This window comes from Colobus angolensis, unplaced genomic scaffold, assembly GCF_000951035.1.
Source record: "Colobus angolensis palliatus isolate OR3802 unplaced genomic scaffold, Cang.pa_1.0 Scaffold46, whole genome shotgun sequence".
In the NCBI taxonomy this organism is placed as follows: Eukaryota; Metazoa; Chordata; class Mammalia; order Primates; family Cercopithecidae; genus Colobus; species Colobus angolensis.
The window spans coordinates 10,805,111-10,826,210 of record NW_012118043.1 but is presented as its reverse complement, the minus strand read 5'-3'; the positions used below and the strand labels follow the sequence as shown (position 1 = coordinate 10,826,210).

The 21,100-nt window shown below is 38.3% G+C and overlaps 1 protein-coding gene across 2 annotated transcripts in view; it reads left to right on the top strand.

The window, feature by feature from the left end:
• The window catches only part of PPP2R3A (protein phosphatase 2, regulatory subunit B'', alpha), a 168,010-nt gene that overhangs the window by 73,561 nt on the left and 73,349 nt on the right, over window positions 1-21,100 (top strand). For both annotated transcript variants that reach the window (XM_011958174.1, XM_011958176.1), the window contains exons 5-7: window positions 5,761-5,835; window positions 13,210-13,296; window positions 17,116-17,272. In XM_011958174.1, coding sequence (XP_011813564.1) covers window positions 5,761-5,835; window positions 13,210-13,296; window positions 17,116-17,272 — 319 coding nt within the window. The remainder of the gene's footprint in view (window positions 1-5,760; window positions 5,836-13,209; window positions 13,297-17,115; window positions 17,273-21,100) is intronic.

The window sequence follows — 21,100 nt, the reverse complement described above, 5'->3', positions numbered from 1 at the left end:
AAAAAAATAAAATAATAAAATAAAATAAAATAAAAAAGAAAAGACAGTTTAACCTCAATGTCAGAAACAGTCTCCTTTGAACATTCCAAGACCCTGATGTTGGACCTATACACAATGAAATACGTTCCTCATAGATTGCCTGACCTAACATTCAACTATATTTATATAGTCAAAATATCACAAGAACATTTTAGTTTATAGCATCTAAAAATCACTGTGTGGATAACTTATAGAAAATTTTATCGTGGTTGTGGAAAAGTATGAAAAAAACCTGGACGACATAAAAGTCAAAATATTGCCAATAAAATGTGAATGTAAAACAGGGAGAAGAAGAGAAAATAAGGATGGGGTGCTATTATCCTATGTAAAAGGAAAGTAAGGAACTAAGATGAATGAAAATTAGATGGATAAATACAAGTTTTGCACCTTATAAAGATAGTCAACCGAAGATAGGGGAGTAAAGTAGGACAGTATAAATGAGCTAAATCCACATATTTCCCAGCAAAGAATCATTATTTTCTAAAGTTGATAAAGTGATAAAATAATTATTATATGGTTTTTAATTACATTTTTGTTAAATATATGTTTAGTTAGAGAGGTAACCAGCAAAAGACCTAAAAGTATAAATGATTGGAAAGAAGTGGGGCTAAAGAAGGTAGGAAGGTTAGTAGAATGTTTATTTATATAAATGCTTGTATATGCCTTGATTTTATACTATGTGTATATATATATAAACTTTTTTAAGTTTTTAATATGGAGAGTTTTGAAATGCATACATACTGGTATAGCAGAGCCTTATGTACCCCTCAGCTAGTCCCAGTAATGATCAGAAATTAAGAAGGCAGAGAATAAAAAACCAATAGCACTTTTAACAAATTGAAATTGTAGTTATGGGAAAATATTAATAAAAAACTAATTTGATTAAGAGAAAAGGGAGAATACACTAATATACAAAATAAGAAATAACAAGGAGGATTTCGCTCTGTTGCCCAGACTGGAGTGCAGTGGCACCATCACAGCTCAGTGCAGCCTCAACTATGTGGGCTCAAGCAATTCTCCCACCTTAGCCTCCCGCATAGTTGGGATGACAGATGTGCACCACCACACCCAGCTAATTTTTTAATTTTTTATAGAGACAAGGTCTCGATGTGTTGTCCAGGCTGGTCTTGAACTCCTAGGCTCAAGTGACCCTCCCACCTTGGCCTTGTAAGTGTTAGAATTACAGGTGAATCACTGCACCCAGCCAGAAGAAAGTTTTTTAAAATCAGAAAAGACTACTTTGCAGACATCTAGGAAGATAAATTTGAAAATCTAGATGAAATGGACAGTTTTCTAGGAAAATACATCTGACCCAAATTGACTCCATTTGATTTAGAAAGGTAAACAGACTTTTATAGAATAAATACAGATATTTATTACAAAACTGCACAAAAAAGCACAAGGCCCGGGTAGTTTTACAGGGGAATTCTACCAAACCTTCAGCAACTGGATAGTTCAAATGCTCCATAAATTATTTCAGGGTATTGAAAAGGAAGGAAAATTTAAAACACCTTTTATGAAGCAGGTAAAACACTGATACCTAAATCAGGAAAAGACAATCCAGAGAATAAAACTGCTAACAAATATAGCTTCAAGATTAATGATAAAAGATAATAAAATATTACCAAACAATATACCATGACCAAGTGGGATTTATTCCAGGAAGGCAAGATTGTTTTAATATTAGGATATTTATTGTGTTAAGCTGTTCTTGCATTGCTATAAAGAAATAACAGAGACTAGGTAATTTATAAAGAGAAGAGATTTAATTGGCTCACAGTTCTGCAGGCTTTACAGGAAGTATGGTGCTGGCATCTGCTCAGCCTACTGTGAAGCCTCAGGGAGTTTTCAGTCATGGCAGAAGGACAAGGGGGAAGCCAGAATCTCACTTGGCAAGAGCAGGAGCAAGGTGTGGGGGAGTTGCTGCACACTTTTAAACAACCAGATCTCATGAGAACTCACTATCTCGAGGACTGCACCAAGAGGACGATGCTAGATCATTCAAGAGAAATCCACCCTATGATCCCGTTATCTCCCACCAGGCCCCCATTTGCAACACTGGGGATTACAATTCAACATAAGATTTGGCAGGGAAATAGATCCAAACCATATCGTTTATTAATGTCATATGTTATATCTAAGGAAAAAAATTCTCCATATTTTAGATACTTTCTTAACATGATGAAATACCTATACCTTAGTGTTAAAGCCAATATCTTATTTAATGGGAAGACACTAGAGGCACTTCAACAAAGATCAGGAACACGGCGGCAAGGATGCCCACTGTCTCCACTACTATTCAGCATTTTACTGTAGTAATTGTATAAGAGAAAACAGTTAGAAGCATAAAATTGGTTAAAGAAGTAAAAGTATCGTGTTGCAGATGACAGTAAAGTTTGAAAATTCAGAAGAATTAGTAATAAAACTAACTCAATAAAATAGTAAAGTAGGAGGAAATAAAATTAACATAGAAAAATCAATAGATTTGCCACTTCTGACCAAGAAGAAGTAACAGGGACTGGATGTACCTTCCCACTTGAAACAACAGAAAATAACAGACAGGAAATATAAAACAATGGTTTTTCAAGATGCTGCACATCAGGCCACAAACGAGTGATTCATTCCTGAGAGACAGAAACAAGGTGAGTCTTATGATTGAGAGAGCGTACCACCTTGAGAGAGTTTTCAAGTCATAGTGCAAGAATGGGAAACCCAGGCTGAGTTAAGTGGACTCCTTGAGTTTAGGAGACAGAGCCTAAGGGTCTAAGAGAACCAAGATGACTAGAATTCTCAGGACAGAGTACCAAAAAAGAGAGAACTGCATGGAGAACAATCCTCAGAGATCTTCAGAAGTTCCTCCATGAGTACTCAGCAGAGTACTAATCAGCAAATAGATGAGGAAACTAACCAAAGCTGAACAATATATGGTATCACCCTTAGTATTAGTGAACGAAGGCATAAAGAAAATGTAGTGATGTACACAATGAAATACTATTCTACTAGTAATGGACACCTTTCACACTCAGATTTGGTTTCAAATACCATTCTCCAATGAAAGGAACCAGGGCTTCTTAGACAAAAGGTTGGTATACCAGAGCTACGGCAAGGAAGATACAAGATAAACATGGGTCATCTTATGCCAGAAAATATGAAAGTCCCCATAAAAACACAGGGGCTTATCAAGAGAACACAAGTGGCCAGGTGCAGTGGCTCACGCCTGTGATCCCAGCATTTTGGGAGGCCAAGGCAGGCAGATCGCTTGAGACCAGCCTGGGCAACATGGTGAAACCCCATCTCTACTAAAAAACAAAAATTTGTCATGGTGGCGCATGCCTGTAATTCCAGCTACTTGGGGCTGAGGAAGGAGGATCACTTAAACCTGGAAGGCAGAGGTTACAATGAGCCAAGATCGAGCCACTACACTCCAGTCTGGGTGACAGAGTGAGACCCTGTCTCATTTATAAAAATAAAAAGAGAACACAGGAGCCAACCTGAAGGAGCTCCTAGTGGCCAAAGCTAGATCAATTTGAGCAACAAAATGATGATAGTATAGGATTATAGCAGACAGAATGAAATAAATACCAGTGAGTCTGTGCTGTTCAAAAAAATGAATAGGCCGGGCATGGTGGCACACGCCTGTAATCCCAGCTACTCGGGAGGCTGAGGCAGGAGAATTGAATGAACCCAGGAGGTGGAGATTGTAGTGAGCTGAGATCGCACCACTGCTGCCCTCCAGCTTGGATGACAGAGGAAGACTCTGTCTCAAAAAAATAGAGAAGAGACAGCTCTTCCTTGTAGAAGATTTCCAATTAAGAAATGTAGACAGAATATAGACAAAATCACTATTAAGTAAACACTACAGTGTAAATGTTGCAGGCATAATGTAACAATAGATGCTAAAATGAATGAGAGAAATTCTGGGGAGAAATAGGATATTGACACTCTCAAAAGTATCTGCCCCCATGCTATTTATCAATTATTAAGGGAAAATAGCAATTTTACAGTGGAGAATGCAGCAGACACACTTGAACTAAGTGTGATCAAAGTTAACATCACCAAATGAAGACATACCAACATCACATACCCTCTGTATTATGTATGCCCAGTGATGCACTGAAAAGGACGCGTGACTTCTGTGGTTCTCCTGCCAAAAATGTGTAACCTTAATCTTGACCAGACATCAGACAAAACCAAATGGAGAGACATTCTACAGAATAACTGACCAGAACTCATTAATTAAGCATCAAAATCATAAGGAAAGACTAACGAACTTTCACAGATTGGAAGAGACCAGTGAGACACAAAAGCTAAATGCAGTGTAAGATCCTGGAACAGAAAAAGACATTAAGGGAAAAACTAGTGAGATGTGATTAGTTTAATATCTTACCCATGTTCATTTTCTGGTTTTGATCATTATACTATTGTCTGTGACTTGTTACCATTAAGGGAAGCTGGAAGAGGAGCATAGGAAATTTTTCTATAATAATTTTTGTAAGTATAAGATTATTTCCAAATAAAAAGTTAGCCAGGTGCAGTGGCTCATGCCTGTAATCCCAGCATTTCGGGAGGCTGAGGCGGATGGATCACTTGGAGGCCAGTAGTTCAAGACCAGCCTGGCCAACATGGTGAAACCCTGTCTCTACTAAAAATACAAAAATTAACCTGGTGTGGTACTACATACCTGTAGTCCCAGCTACTCAGGAGGCTAAGGCCTGAGACTCACTTGAACTCAGAGAGGCAGAGGTTGTCATAAGCCAAGATTGTAGCACAGTACTCCAGCCTGGGAAGCAGAGCAAGACTGTCTCAAAAAATGAAAATTATGTAATATGTATAATAATAAGTCTTTAAAAAGTTAAAGAAATAAGTTGATTTGTTTGAGACTATATATTGGTAAGTGTTATAGCTAACTGCTCTGAAGAAACAAAGAAAAGAGATATACTTGATGTCTGTCTGTTGATGACAAGCCAATTAATAGATTATATCTGTAATGGCATAGCTGTTTCCTCTGGTTAATTAATACGTGATTATCTCTATTAGATCCTCTGGGTTCATTCCAAATGCTTTAAAAATCTAATTAGGAAATAAAAACAGTATTTTAAGGTTTTAATATTCTAATAGTCTTCAGTGAGAACAAGGTTAAAGATTTAAAAATAAAATTCTAATTTGAGAAATTATTTATCCACACAATTATGATAAAATCTGATGGGCATTAACTGGCTTACACAGCTTAACAAAGACACATTCAAACTACTTGACTACATGGCTGCTTTTTTTTTCCAAAAAGAATTTCCCATGTTTTTAGATTATGAAAGAGGATCATTTTCATTGGCTTGCATCTGCTGTCCACCACATCCTTTCTGTGTAAATACACTTTACATAATACCTCTACAATAATCTGTGGCATCAGATGAATTGCCTTGATGTGCCGTTGATGTGTTAGAATTACAGTACATACCTCGGAGACATTTGATTCACAAATTACCTAACATAGCTAAAATCAAACTTTAACTTTTTTTGAAGTATACTGTCTATACAGAAAAGCACACGTAAATATGCTTATAATGAAACTTGAATTTAATAAAGAATTAAATTTTAAGTGCATTATTAATTATTCTAAAATAGCAAGTTTGCTCAACTGGCAACATATACGGGAAGGAAAAACTTCTATGGGCATCATTTTTGTATGTTTGTTAATTTAGTTTTGGTTTTGATCTTTTTCAGGATGTGGTGGATACCCACCCTGGTCTCACGTTCCTGAAAGATGCTCCAGAATTCCACTCCCGCTACATCACCACGGTAGGCTGAGTCATCTTTTTGCTTAATATAACTCCATAAGTCACCTTTTTATTACCATCTGCTATCCAGAATTTCAAGTATCTATGCAAAAGGTAACATGGGTTATAATGATTATTTTAAGTGGAAAGAAGGTAAAATAAAAGTGAATTCATAATTTCTTCATTTTTATCTATTTTCCTTCTTGTTTGTGCCCAATACTTACAAAATTAAAGTAATATATTCCTTCTGTCTGGTCTTATGAGGCATATCTTTTTCTGTGTTATGAATATGATATTCATTTGATCTTTAGCATTTCCAAATAAGACTGAAAAGAATTTTCAACAGCCTGTCCCTGTTCCAGAAAAAGATTGATCTCTAGTACCTCAAACTTAGAACTGGAAATGATAATGAGAAAATAGCTTGTGTGTAATCAGAAAACAAACGATGTAAGAATTTAAAACAACATGATCACAATTTCATTCTGTGAAGAGCTTGCACTCCCTGTTTCTCAGGCACAGCCTCATTTGGTTAGTCCCAGATAGGTCAGGAATTATGAGTGAGCGCACACAGGCCCACAGGGCATGGAGTAGCCATTTCATGCACTCTGCCCTAGCTTCCACGTTATCTTTGGGGACATTCCACAGACCAGCCCCAGAGCCATTCACTGACACATTCTCAAGTGAGATGGCCCTGGCCTGTAGCTCAGATTCCTCAACTAAACAGGGCAGTCTCCTCTGAGGACCACCCTCCTATACTTAGGGTACAGTTTGTTAGCCAAAGATGTGTTAGGTCCTGCCGGGTTACAAAATACTACTGTTTTCTTTTCCTCCTATAGGAACCTTATTTTTCATTCAGTGCTTTTGCATTGGCTCTCATGTCAGTATAAAACTCTGTAAGATTTTATTTGAGCCAGAAGGTGTCACTGTTATCTAAGACAATCTGAGAAGTTTTTTTTTTTCCTGTTAACTGTGACACTCTACTAAATTACCTCTACCACAATTAACCTGGCCTGTCGCTCTCATTTCAAACTTGGTTTATTTTTAATTGGTCTCCCTGTTACCACCCTGATTGCCCTGTAGTCTAGCCTCCACAAAGCAAACAATTGTCCTTTTAAAAAGTCAGCCAGATCATATCACTCCTCTGCTCAAACCCTGCAGTAGTTTCCCAGCTTACGTAGAATAAAAGCCAAGTCCTTGCCAAGACTCTCCATAATCCTCCCATATCCTGGCAACCCCTATTGTCTCATCTTATCTCCTACCTCCCACTCCTTTGCTTACTCTGCTTCAGTCACCATGAGCAAACCAAACCCATTTCTGCCTCACATGCTTTGTTCTTCCTCTTTGCTTGGAATGTTTTTCCTACAGATTTCCACATTGTCACTCCCTCACTTCATCCAGATGTCTGCTCGGTTCCCTTATTTAGCGAGGCCCTCCCTGATCACTCTCTGTTTTTGTAACCCTTCTTCGTCTGCCCCCTCCCCCTACACTCTATTCCTTTGTCCTGCTTTATTTTTCTTCTTAGCTCCTATCATCTGATATTTAATTTTTTGTTTGTTTATTGTCCATCTCCGTCTCTGTAATATAAGCTCCACACAAGCAGGAACTTTGTCTGTATCCTCAGTACCTAGAATACTATCTGGCATATAATAGACATACAGTCAATATGTACTGAGTGAATACATGAAATTATCCCTGTTTAAGAATTCTAGGCCAGGCACAGTGGTTCAGCCTGTAATCCCAGCACTGTGGGAGCCCGAGGCAGGCAGATCACTGGAGGCCAGACATTCAACACCAGCTTGGCCAACATGGTGAAACCCTGTCTCTACTAAAAATATAAAAATTAGCCATGTGTGGTGGTGCACACCTGTAGTTCCAGCTACTCACGAGGCTGAGGCACGGGAATCACTTGAACCCAGGAGGTGGAGGTTGCAGTGAGCCGAGATTCTCGCCTCTGCACTCCAGCCTGGGATGCAAAGCAAGACTCTGTCTCAAAAAAAAGAATTCTACACTAGCTGTGGCTGCAATTGCAAAAAGAATTATTGGGTTCTAAATATTGACTGTTCTGAAAACTCAGGGCATATTAATAGCATAATTTAGACTCTTAAGAGTTAGAAAAGATCTTAGAAATAAACTAGTCCAAACTGTTGGCATGTATTAGAGATACTAAAGAACAAAAGAGTGAAATGGAAATAAATTTTCTTTATGGTTTCCAGTTTGATATTGCTTTTTTTCTTTCATGATCTTAATGAACACATAGTTTGATATTTTTTGAAGTACTTGGACATTCGATGGTATTTGGTCATCTACCAAGTAGTCCCCAGGAAATTTTTTGGTTTTTGTTTGTTTTTGAGATGGAGTCTCACTCTGTCGCCCTGGCTGGAGTGCAGTGGCGCAATCTCGGCTCACTGTAAGCTCCGCCTTCTGGGTTCACGCCATTCTTCTGCCTCAGCCTCCTGAGAAGCTGGGACTACAGGCACCCACCAGCACGGCTGGCTAATTTTTTGTATTTTTAGTAGAGACGGGGTTTCACCGTGTTAGCTAGAATGGTCTCGATCTCCTGACCTCGTGATCCACCCACCACAGCCTCCAAAGTGCTGAGATTACAGGCATGAACCACCGCACTCAGCCATCACCAGGAAGTTTTATGATTTTAGAGTGAAAAGCCACGAAACCGTTTTGTTAACATATAATTCACATTTTCTAAGAAATAGTGTCGTGTTAATAATAGTTGAATAAAATGAACTACACTGGTGAATTAATAGAGTACAGTTAATTATCTCTGCTGTAATATTTTCATGGCATTTGTATATAACTTACATTTGTTAAATTTCACTTTGTTGTTAGCATTATGCTGCTTTATCTCCAATGCACAAAAGTGAATCCGTTACTCAGAACTAGTAATTTAAGTGTAAAATACTTGTGATAAAATGATCATATGGCAACTCAAAACAGCACCATAAATAAATAGTAAACAAGACCTAATTGGGAACATTTCATGTGAATATGTACTGAGATAAGTGAATAACTGCCATTGTGATAAACTCACAAAAAGGGCAAATAAAAATTATAAAAACGATTATCTGGAAATGGAATTTTGTTAGACTGATTATCTGTTCTCCTCAGTGCCTTTTCTGTTATGAAACTTGGTCAAATAATGGCATGAAGTCATTGAAACCATTGCATTATTTCAGAGCACAGTGAGTTTCTCTAGAACAAATGTAAAATAAGGCCTTCTAGTATGAAGTTAATTTTGTTGTTAGACATAAAAGTGACCAAACTAAAAAGGCATCATCCTGTACCCTGCTCACAGCAAAAACAGTTAAGATCACACTATTTCTAAGAAACATATAAAGATCAGCCTCAGAATTAATGACAGATATCTCAGAAAAAGCAAAATCAGTTATGTGACTCTATTGAATGTTATATAATCTTCGTGGCATACAGTATAGAAAGAACAATTAATATGTTTGCATCCTAGTGTTACTCAGTTATTTCGGTTTGCATTTGGAAGAAACCACTGACATAGAGTATGATTCAAATATTAGCTTGTGTGTAGTACATATATGATGAAGGAAAGTTAGAAAACTTTTATTTTCTATGTATCATTGAAAATCTGTTACAGGAAAAGGCTATTTGTTTAGTTAATTATTTTGTTAGCTGTTTTTAGACTAGAAAGATAGAAGCTATGTGTACAGCAAAGAAGGACATCATTACCCAAAAAAAAGATTGAACCTATAGTTAGTCTGTCTTCTTGTTTGTTTCCAAAAAGAGTTAGCAGTTGAGAAATAAGCCTTTGATAGTGAATGAAAATGAAAATTAGAAATACCAGCAAATGATAGCCCTTGAGTGCAGTTTTGCATGCTGTGCAAAACTTGCCAGTGAATGAAAGGTTTTGTTTATCCAAACCGACATATGCCAACTTTTGAGGAAAGAAGTGCTCTCTTGAGTTTTTAAAATTAGCGATGAGATTTAAAATACTTCTTTATGACACTGGTGCTGGCAGTAGAGATATTTCTGTGGCTTGCTTCGATGGTGTGTCTTAGTGATATATTCAGTATCTTGATTGGCCAGAATCCACCACTGTAGGCTGAAATGCCAGGATTTTCCCTGCGGAGAATCCTGATTTTCCCAAGATGACTAAGGTATAGTGGAGACTGCTCACACTAAGAGCTTACCAACTCTTCCCTCTTGAAAACTTTTCCTCTTCAGAGAAAAAAAAAATATTTTTATTAGATACATTTTTTAAAGTCCTAACTCTACAGAAGACCATGAAGAAATACTTTTCTGAGCCATGTTAACCAAAGAGTGAATTAGAAATCTGTTCACCACACCTGCCAAGTAAGAGCCAGGCTTCCAGCATTAGAATTTGTTCTTCTGTACACATACATAGTAAAAATTATTTGTAACTTCTGTGTCTTTATTTAATTCATTTGTCAAAAACTATGTGACAGAGCCATCAAACATTTCCATTCCTGGTGACCTATACTTGTGAATTAGAGGTTTTAATTCAATAGATACCAAGAGGAAAGGAAACTGACTTAATGATTTAACTTATATGTCAAGTTGACTAAAGATCCTTTGGTGAAAAATGGCCAAATTTCATTTATTTCACTAGTAGTAAACAGTTATTCTAATTATGATTTATTTTAAAATTTTATTTGATATTTTAAATGATGATGAATTTTATTTACCTAGAAGACAGAGGTTACAAAAACAGTAACAATTAATGTAGAATCGGCGGCTACATGCTTCACCACTAGATGGTGCTCCTACCTCAGCCATCTAAAGTGCTGAATCAGTGATGTGGAAACCAACAAATGTGCTGATCAAGTGTGGCCACTGAATAAGGAGATTTAGGCTATGGAAAAATGGAATACAAATACATTGTTTTATAGTATTAGATAAGTAGGTTAGCACAGGCTAAAAATAGGAAATGCCTAACAGTCAAACTGTTTGCAGATTTTAAAAATTCTGTCCAAAAGAAGAGGAGAAAAATAAAATAAGCATGAATGGATACAGATTATAAAGTTTTATAATTTTTAACACAGTAATTTCATAAATAATGTAAAGTATTTGAGTATATAAATATAAATTTTAGATAAAAACTCATACTTTAAGATAAATTTACATTCAGAATCAAGAAATAAGGACACAAATCTTCAACAGAAAAATGTGGTTTAATAATATGTATTGAAATTGACTTTAACTTGAGAGAGGGGACATGGAATTATGATAAATGAAATTCTTAATGTTTATTTTCATACATAAAATTTCTGTGCTAAAAATCCCCCATCATTTTTACATGAACTTCTGCCAAGCTGGTGCTAAGAATACAGTATTGAGTAAGACACATTCTCTGTCCTCAGTGACCTCAGAGTCTGAGTGGTTGGGGCCAGTAGAGAAATTAGGCACTGGCTAGTCCTAGCTCCCACCTATTTCAGGAATCCTGTCAAGTTCTTCCTAAATACTTGTGGTGAAAAGAAACCCAGCCACTTTATACAAACTCGTTGCTTTACAGGGCTAATTTTAGGAAAGTCTTCCTTATATTGAAGCATTTCAGTATAAATGCATTTCTGTCTCGCATGTTGTAATTCTTCCCTTTGGTGCAACACAGAACAAGTCAGCTTCTTCTTCTACCCAATAGCCACTCAAATCTTGATCACATCTACACTCTAGTCTTATTTTTTTCTCAAGATTAAACATTACTACATTAGTAGCATCTTTCACAATTATTTTGAATATAGTTACACTTACCTGTTTTGTGGTTTTTGTGCATTATATGTGAGTCTATCTATAAATAATAGACAAAAATACTGATATACATGAAATACTAATTAGAGACCTTTCTTGGGTTGACATCCATCTGCTATGCAAAACTCTGAGTAGAGTTCTTCAAATACTTATGAAGCCAACCCATCTTTCTCTAACACAAAGATAATACAAAAATCTTTGTTATGAAACTTTCAAACCTCATTATTTTATCAAGCAGTTATAGACCACCTGATATATAGAAAGTACCATATAAGTTACTGGAATACAAGTCGAGAAAGACCTGGTCTCTTAGTGTTTAGAGGTGGTGATGGTCAGGTGCATCAGTGTTTAGAATGTAACCACGGGGACAGCTAAAGGAGGCTCAGGTGGCAGTGGGAGCACAGAAGGCAGGGCTCTAGTCAGTCCCTGTTCTGGGGCCTTCCATGGAGTGGACACTTGAGCTCAATTCTGTAGGATCAGAGGGGTTAGCACTGATAGCAGGGGTGGGGTGGTGAGTGCTGAACAGCTGAAATCTAGACCTTCATCCTGATGCTAGTTTTTCCATGTTCAGTTGAAGAATCACTCTCTCTGCTGAAGAATCCAGAAAGAAAGGTGGTTTAGTGCCTCATTAGGCCTGCTATTGAGAAAGATGTCCAAATATCTTGCTGTATTTGTTCTTCTTGCATCAAAATAGCTTGAAAAAGAGATCTAATCTCTTCCATGATAAAAACCACCAAAGATACAGGATTTCTGTATTATTAGGCTATCAAAATAAAAGCAGAATGTACCCCCCGTCCAAAAAAAATAAAGCTGCTTAAATTGCTCTTTTTACCACTGCTTTCTTTGGGAGAAGAAAAATAATCGGTGAAAAGGAAATGAAGTGGGTAGGAATTACTGCAGGTAAAATTGTTAAGAATGCACTGTGACCTCCTGTGTCCAGGATTGCAGCTTCCGTCTTCCTTCTCTGATCCTCTCCTATACCACAGCACACACATTCTCAATTTAGACATATTTGTTTCTCATCTCCTCTTCTGCCATTCTATCCAAGGTTTTCTTCAGAGATACAATTCTGCTAAACCCATTAAAACACCAGCTAATAACAAAGATGTTCATGCCCAAATTAAAGTTAGGACATAAATTATCCCAGATGTATTTGAATTTCCATAGAGTCTAGAAGACCAAGAGTCTTCAAGACTCAAGTGAATAAGACTATGATAACCAGAATAAGACCCTCATACCACCTTGATAGCCATCCTTCTGACCAGTTAATCCATCATTAGGCCAACCCAGCAGGTACTTCTCACCTCATATGCCTTCTCAAAACATTGAGCCCAATAAGCATTACTTGAATCAGGCATCACTATATAAATTAGAGGTAAACAAAAGAAGTGATGTGAAGACAGCTGGGAAGTGAAGACTTGTGAGCAGAGAATTTTTTTTATTCTTCTTGGAAGTACAGAGGCAAATTCAAAATATATGGATGTATATTTAAAAATACAGTGCTGATTTTTACTAGGAATTACACTTAACATAATGAAAAAGCTAAAAGTTAAATTGATCCCAAGTGTGTTCATAAGATGGCCTTTGACAAAGTAGTGGAGATCTTTAATGTTTTTATTTGGTTTTATTTTCCTTTTGGAACCAGGTTATTCAGAGAATATTCTACACAGTCAACAGATCTTGGAGTGGAAAAATTACTTCAACAGAGATAAGAAAAAGCAACTTTTTGCAAGTATGCCTTTCCTTAGAATTCATGTGTACTGAGCAATTTAAATAGTTTTCTTACTCTATTTAACAAATATTTGAATGCTTACTGTATTCAAAGCACTGTCACTACTTTCATTCATTAAGCATTTATCAAATACCTGTCGTGGGATGCTGGAATATTTTGGGTGAGGGGGTAAAAATGAAGAGAATAATAAGGGATCTCTGCCTGAAAGCATTCACTCTGGAGCAAAAAAAGTGAAGTGTACACACACTAAACCTGACTTGATAATTTCCATAGACATGGATAAAATGTACAAAGAAAGCTTCACAATAGATAAGCCTGGAGGGGTGGGCTGGGGCTAGGTTGGGAAGGGTCTTGGAAAGCCCTTGGAAGATTTTAAACTTGATCCTTTCAGTAATGACTCTGTATCCAGCACCTGCTAGAGAAAAGTACTAAAAATTCCTTTTAAGAAAGAATACATTTCATTCAATTATTTTATTCATTTTACCAAATGAGAGAGAGTATTGACCACTAGTGGGAGCCTTTTACCGAAGTAATCTTCATGCCTGATTGTTTAAACATAAAGAAAGTGAAATTGTTCACACTTGGAAGAAAATTAAAGGTTTTATTTTTAAGAATCATACCAAATGGAATTTAGGCTAATAATACAACCTTATTTACTCTTTATTTTTTCCTATCTTCATCTGAGACAGAGTAATGAAGACTTGGCAAAATTAGCAGTCCATGATGGATACACAAACATTTTTTTATTCTAAAATGAACAATCATCATCACAGTCAGTGTTGATATTTATTGAACACCTGATGCCTGCCTGGGCTCTCAGTAGGTAATATGGGATGGGTTAAAATGGCAGTAATTCCATAAAACCACAAGAGTAATTATAATAATCCCCCACTTTCCTGAAGCACATTATAGGTTGTAGTTTCTGAATCATTTTTACAGTCCATAGATTTATTTATTTTTTGTTTTTGAGATGGGGGTCTCGCTCTGTTGCCCAGGCTGGAGTGCAGTGGTGTGATCTTGGTTCACCACAATGTCCACCTCCCGGATTCAAGCGATTCTTCTGCCTCAGTCTCCTGAGTAGCTGGGACTACAGGCGTGCACCAGCATGTCCAGCTCATTTTTGTATTTTTAGTAGAAATGGGATTTCACTGTGTTGGCCAGGCTGGTCTCGAACTCCCGACCTCGTGATCCATCTGCCTCGGCCTCCCAAAGTCCTGGGATTACAGGCGTGAGCCACCGTGCTTGGCCTAATCCATATTTTTTCTTTTTTGGCTTTTAAAATTAATCCATTTTTTTTTTTTTTACCAGTGATAAAATTTGAGGCCCAAATATACTTAAATGATTTGTATAAGATCACACACAAGTAAGTTGCTGAACTGGAAAAAGAACTCAAGTGTTCTGCTTCTTAAAGCATGATTTATTTTCTCCTGCCTTTCCTTCCCTGCCCCTCTCCTTAGTCTTCCTCTTCGTACTTAAACAATACTCATAAAGCATTCAAATAATATGAGCGCATCTAGAGTAATAAACAGAAGTCACTGTTCTTCACTCTACCATTTTACTCCCTTTCCCCAGTGGGGGTCCCATATCATATCATATGTGGTTTTATTCTCTTAAATGTATAAATATATCTATGTAGTATATAGTTTTGTTTTGTATGGCTGCTATTTTGAGGGTTTTCAAAAAATATATGGGTTCACACTATTCTGTTAACTTTGTTTTTTCACTTAACAGTGTCTCAGGGTTTTGTTCATTTGCGTTCATATAAGTCTGTCTCATTCTTTCAACTACTGCACAATCGCATGGCTAAACTGTAATTAATTACATATTCCTCTGTTGATGTCCAAATCATTTTCAGATTTCCTCTATTACAATGATGCAGTGAACATCCTTGTACCCTCCTCTCGTATGTGGTATGAGTAAGAATGTCTGTAGAATAGACCACTGGAGGGAAAATTCTGGATCAAATACTGTGCGCATTTTTACTTTGGTGGATTCTGTCAAGTTACCCTCCAAAAAGCCTGCACTACTTTCACTTACATACTCACCAACAAAAGTTGCTGTCCGTCTTCATTTTATGCCAATCCAGTTGGTAAAAATGATAACTCTTTGCTTCTAAAATGTGCTTTATTGAAAGTGTTCTGCTTCTTACATATCAAAGGGCATTTTATAAAACAAAATATGAGCAAGTTTGGAAAACAGAAGAAAAACCATTATTTTATCACCCTTATGCAACTAGTATCATTTTTGTCTGTATTCATTTAGTCTTACTCATATGTACATATGCATTCTTAGGATTTTACGTAGTTCTTAGTGGGTACAATCTTGTATCCGGTATTTTGTACTTACTATATCATGGTTTTCAGTGTAAACTTTATAATTTTTACTGGCTGCATAATATTCTATTGAGCAGATTTACCATAACTTAATAATAATTTATGTTGTTTTTAGTTTGCCAGAGCACTTTGGTTTTCCAGTGTTTATATTTTAAAAAATAATTTTTTGTCAAAATACTAACATTTGCCTTAGGAAATAGTCCTCTTTGTCCTTCATGTTTTTCTTTTTTTTTTTTTCTTTTTTTTTTTTTTGAGAAGGATCTTGCTCTATCGCCCGGGTTGGAGTGCCGTGGTGCAATCTTGGCTCACTGCAACCTCCACCTCCCGGTTTCAAGCAATTCTCTGCCTCAGCCTCCCAAGTAGCTGGGATTACAGGTGCCTGCCACCACACCCAGCTGATATTTGTATTTATAGTAGAGATGGTGTTTCACCATCTTGGGCTGGTCTTGAACTCCTGACCTCATGATCCACCTGCCTTGGCCTCCCAAAGTGCTGGATTATAGGCGTGAGCAACCGCACCCTGCCCCCTTATGTTTTTCACTTTGCAGTCCATATTAATATTGATACATGTTTATTTTAATGTTTAACCGTGTATATTTGTCCATCTTTTTTTTAACCTTCCATATTTTTTTAGATGTATCCCTTATAGATGCATATAGGTAGATCTATTTTGGGGGCATGGTTTTGATACTTAATCAAAAAAATTTTAATAGGGAGATATAATTCACTTATCTTTATTGTGACTATTCATATACCTGATTTTATTTCTGGCATTTCTTTTTTTATATATTTCTTACATTTTTTGTGCTTTATTTTTCTTTCTGAATCTTTCACTTCTGAAAATGTCTTTATTTATCTGCCCACTTATATAATAATTTGGCTGACAGTAGAATTGTGGGTTCAGTATCATTGATTCTGGAGTTTGCCGTAGGGGAGTACAGTGAGTCAGGGAAGACCCAGGTTTACTTCCAGCTCAGGTCCCTGCATCTCTATCGGCCATGCCTATGCCAGGCCACCATGTATCATCACTATTGTATGAGTCACCTTTGTGATATAAACTTAATTTTTATTACAAAACCAAACCCTATATGTAGATGCCTACCCCTCTTAATATTGCTCACATAACTTTGAAAATTAAAAACAGTATTTGTTTCTGGCAAAGTAATGAAGACTATGATCTAATTGTTCTCTTTGTGCCAGTCTCTGACCTCTGACCAATTATACTCCCCAAGGTAATGGTACTTCCCTTTCCCTGCTTTTACATCCTCCACAGTATCCAACCCTTCACTGAGCATGTTATAGAGCTCAGTAAATGCTTATAGATTGATTGGTTGATTAAAGGTAGGATGAGGTTGCCTATTAAAGGGTTTCTTATTTGGTACCAGAAACAAAATTTTAAATTCAGTTTAAAACAGAAATTCACTAAACTGCACAGTGGCCAAAGCTGCTTTTTCATAATGTTTAAATTCTTCTCATATCATTTCAGACCCTAGCACTTTTGGAAGAAGAGGAAGATATAAACCAAATTACAGATTACTTCTCCTATGAACATTTCTATGTTATTTATTGTAAATTCTGGGAACTAGATACTGATCACGACCTCTATATCAGCCAGGCCGATCTGTCTCGATACAATGACCAGGGTAAGTGATTCTGTAGATGCTAAGACTTAACCATTTTGAAGAGTTATATAAATCATCACTACTCATTATGAGAAATTCCCGTTTGCTAAATTCTAAACCTAATCAAGTCCTCTTTACAGGCCAAGAATTTTTAAGAGGGGATGAGTGAAGATAATATAATTTTTTATTAAAATTAATAAAAGCCTTGATGTAGGAGAAGGAGTTTGGAAGTAAGTAACCAATCACAGTCTTAGTTGTGATAAAGCAATGAGTCTTTATGCTGGTGTGTATTTTCTGATGATGAATTGAATAAGATCCGAAAACAAAAAATTACATATCACATGATAATACTCTTTTTGCTTCATTTTTGCCAGCAGTAAATCTAGAACCTATTGCCTACTAATTTAATATCCTTGTTTTTTTTTTGAGACAGTATCTCACTTTGTCACCTAGGCTGGAGTGCAGTAGCATGAACACGGCTCCCTGTAGCCTCGACCTCCTGGGCTCAAGGCACCCTACCGTCTCAGCCCCTAAGTAGCTCGGACTACAGGCACATGCCACCACATCTGGCTAATTTTTTTTTGTAAAGACGGTGATACAGTTTGGCTATGTTCCCATCCAAATCTCATCTTGAACTGTAGCTCCCATAATCCCCACCTGTTGTGGCAGGGACCTGGTGGCTAGATAATTGAATCATGGGGGCAGGTCTTTCCCATGTAGTTCTCATGATAGTGAATAAGTCTCATGAGATCTGATGGTTTTATAAAGGGGAGTTCCCCTGCACATGCTGTCTTGTCTGCCACCATGTAAGATGTGCTGTTGCGTCTCCTTTGCCTTCTGCCATGATTGTGAGGCCTTCTCAGCCATGTGGAACTGTGAGTCCATTAAATCTCTTTCCATTATAAATTACCCAGTCTCATGTATGTCTTTACTAGCAGCATGAGAGCAGACTAATACAGTAAATTGATACCAGTAGCGTGGGGCACTGCTGTAAAGATACCCGAAAATGTGGAAGTGACTTTGGAACTAGGTAATAGGCAGAGGTTGGAACAGTTTGGAGGGCTCAGATAAAGACAGGAACATGTGGGAAAGTTTGGAACTTCCTAGGGACTTGAATGGCTTTTACCAAAATGCTGATAGTGATATGGACAATAAAATCCAGGCTGAAGTCGTCTCAGGTGGAGATGAGGAACTTGTTGGGAACTGGAGTAAAGGTCACTCTTGCTATGCAAAGAGACTTGGCATTTTGCCCCTGCCCTAGAGATCTGTGGAACTTTGAACTTAAGAGAGATGATTTGGGGTATGTGGTGGAAAAAATTCCTAAGCAGCAGAGCATTCAAGAGGTGACAGTGCATAAAAGTTTAGAAAATTTGCAGCCTGATAATGCAGTGGAAAGTAAAAACCTGTTTTCTGGGGAGAATTCAAGCCCACTACAGAAATTTGCATAAGTGATGGGGAGTCAAATGCTAATCACCAAAACAATGGGTAAAATGTCTCCAGGGCATGTCAGAGACCATCATGACAGCCCCTCCCATCACAGGCCTGGAGGCCTAGGAGGGAAAAATGGTTTTCTGGGCCAGGCCCAGGGCCCCCCTGCTCTATGCAGCCTCTGAACATGATGCCCTGCATCCCAGCTGTTTCAGCTCCAGCCATGGCTTAAAGGGGCCAAAATACAGCTCAGGCCATTGCTTCAGAGAATGCAAACCCCAAGCCTTGGTGGCTTCCATGTGGTGTTGGCTCTGTGGGTACACAGAAGTCAAGTATTGAGATTTGGGAACCTCCACCTAGATTTCAGAGGATGTATAAAAACACCTGGATGTCCAGGCAGAAATTTCCTGCAGGGGCAGAGCCCTAATGGAGAACCTCTGCTAGCGCAGTGTGGCAGGGAAATGTGGGGTTGAAGCCCCCATACAGAGTCCCTGCTGGGACAATGCCTAGTGAAGCTGTGAGAAGAGGGCCACCATGCTCCAGGCCCCAGAATGGTAGATCCACCAAGAGTTTGCACCATGCACCTGGAAAAGCCACAGATACTCAATGCCAGCCCATGAAAGCAGCAAGGAGCTATACCCTGCAAAGCCACAGGGGTGGAGCTGCCCAAGGCCATGGGAACCTGCCTCTTGCATCTGTGTGCCCTGGATGTGAGACCGAGTCAAAGGAGATCATTTTGGAACTTTAAGGTTTAATGACTGCAGTATTGGATTTTGGATTGCATGGGGCCTGTAGCCCCTTTGTTTTGGGTGATTTCTCATTTGGAACAGGTGTATTTACCCAATGCCTGTATCCCCATTGTATCTAGGAAGTAACTAACTTGCTTTTGATTTTACAGGCTCATAGGTGGAAGGAACTTGGGTTGTCTCAGATGAGACTTTGGACTGTGGACTTTTGAGTTGATGCTGAAATGAGTTAAGACTGGAGGGACTGTTGCAAAGGCATGATTGGTTTTGAAATGTGGGGGACCAGAGATTTGGGAGGAGCCATGGTTGGAACAATATGGTTTGGCTGTGTCCCCACCCAAATCTCATATTGAATTGTAGCTCCCATAATCCCCATGTGTCATGGGAGGGACCCGGTAAGAGTTAACTGAGTCATGGGGGCGGGTCTTTCCTGTGCTGCTCTCGTGATAGTGAGTAAGCCTCATGAGAGCTCATGGTTTTATAAAGGGGAGTTCCCCCACACACACCCCTGCTGCCATGTAAGATGTGCCTTTGCTTCTCCTTTGCCTTCCACCATGATTGTGAGGCCTCCCCAGCCATGTGGAACTGTGAGTCCATTGAACCTCTTTCCTTTTTAAATTACCCAGTCTTGGGTATATGTTTATTAGCAGTGTAAGAACAGACTAATACAGGTGGGATTTCACCTTGTTGCCCAGGCTGGTTTCCAACTCCTGAGCTCAAGCAGTCCATCTACCTTGGCCTCCCAAAGTGCTAAGATTACAGGCATGATTCACCACGCCCAGCCTGGTTTAGTATTAACTAAGCACCAAGATACATTGATTCATTCTTCTCTCATAAGATTGTCCCTGTTGGCCGAGCACGGTGGCTCAAGCCTGTAATCCCAGCACTTTGGGAGGCCAAGACAGGCAGATCACGAGGTCAGGAGATCGAGATCGTCCTGGCTAACATGGTGAAACCCCGTCTCTACTAAAAAAAAAAAATACAAAAAACTAGCTGGGCGAGGTGGCGGGTGCCTGTAGTCCCAGCTACTTGGGAGGCTGAGGCAGGAGAATGGCGTAAACCCGGGAGGCAGAGCTTGCAGTGAGCTGAGATCAGGCCACTGCACTCCAGCCTGGGTGACAGAGCAAGACTCCGTCTCAAAAAAAAAAAAAAAAAAAGATTGTCCCTGTTCTGTCCTTTAATGCCTTCTCAGGCACTGTTGGTTTTTAAACAATACTTTAGCTTATTAGATATAGCAGAGTATAAATCTTAAATAAATGCATTGAATTTTGTTTTTGTTTTTTGGTATGGCTGTTACTAATGTGTGCCTCTTAAGAAAAGGCTCATCAGGCCGGGGTCAGTGGCTCATGCCTGCAATACCAGCACTTTTGGAGGCCAAGGCGAGTGGATCACTTGAACCCAAGAGTTCAAGACCAGCCTGGGCAACATGGTGAAACCCTGACTCTACAAAAAATACAAAAATTAAAAATTAAAAAATATCTTTTAAATGACAAAAAAATACAAAAATTAGTCGGGTGTGGTGGCATATGCCTGTAGTCCCAGCTACTCAGGAGGCTGAGATGGGAGGATCTCCTGAACCTGGGGAAGTTGAGGATGCAGTGAGCCATGATGCTGCTGCTACACCCCAGCCTGAGCAACAGGGAGACCCTGTCTCAAAGGAAAAAAAAAAAAAAAA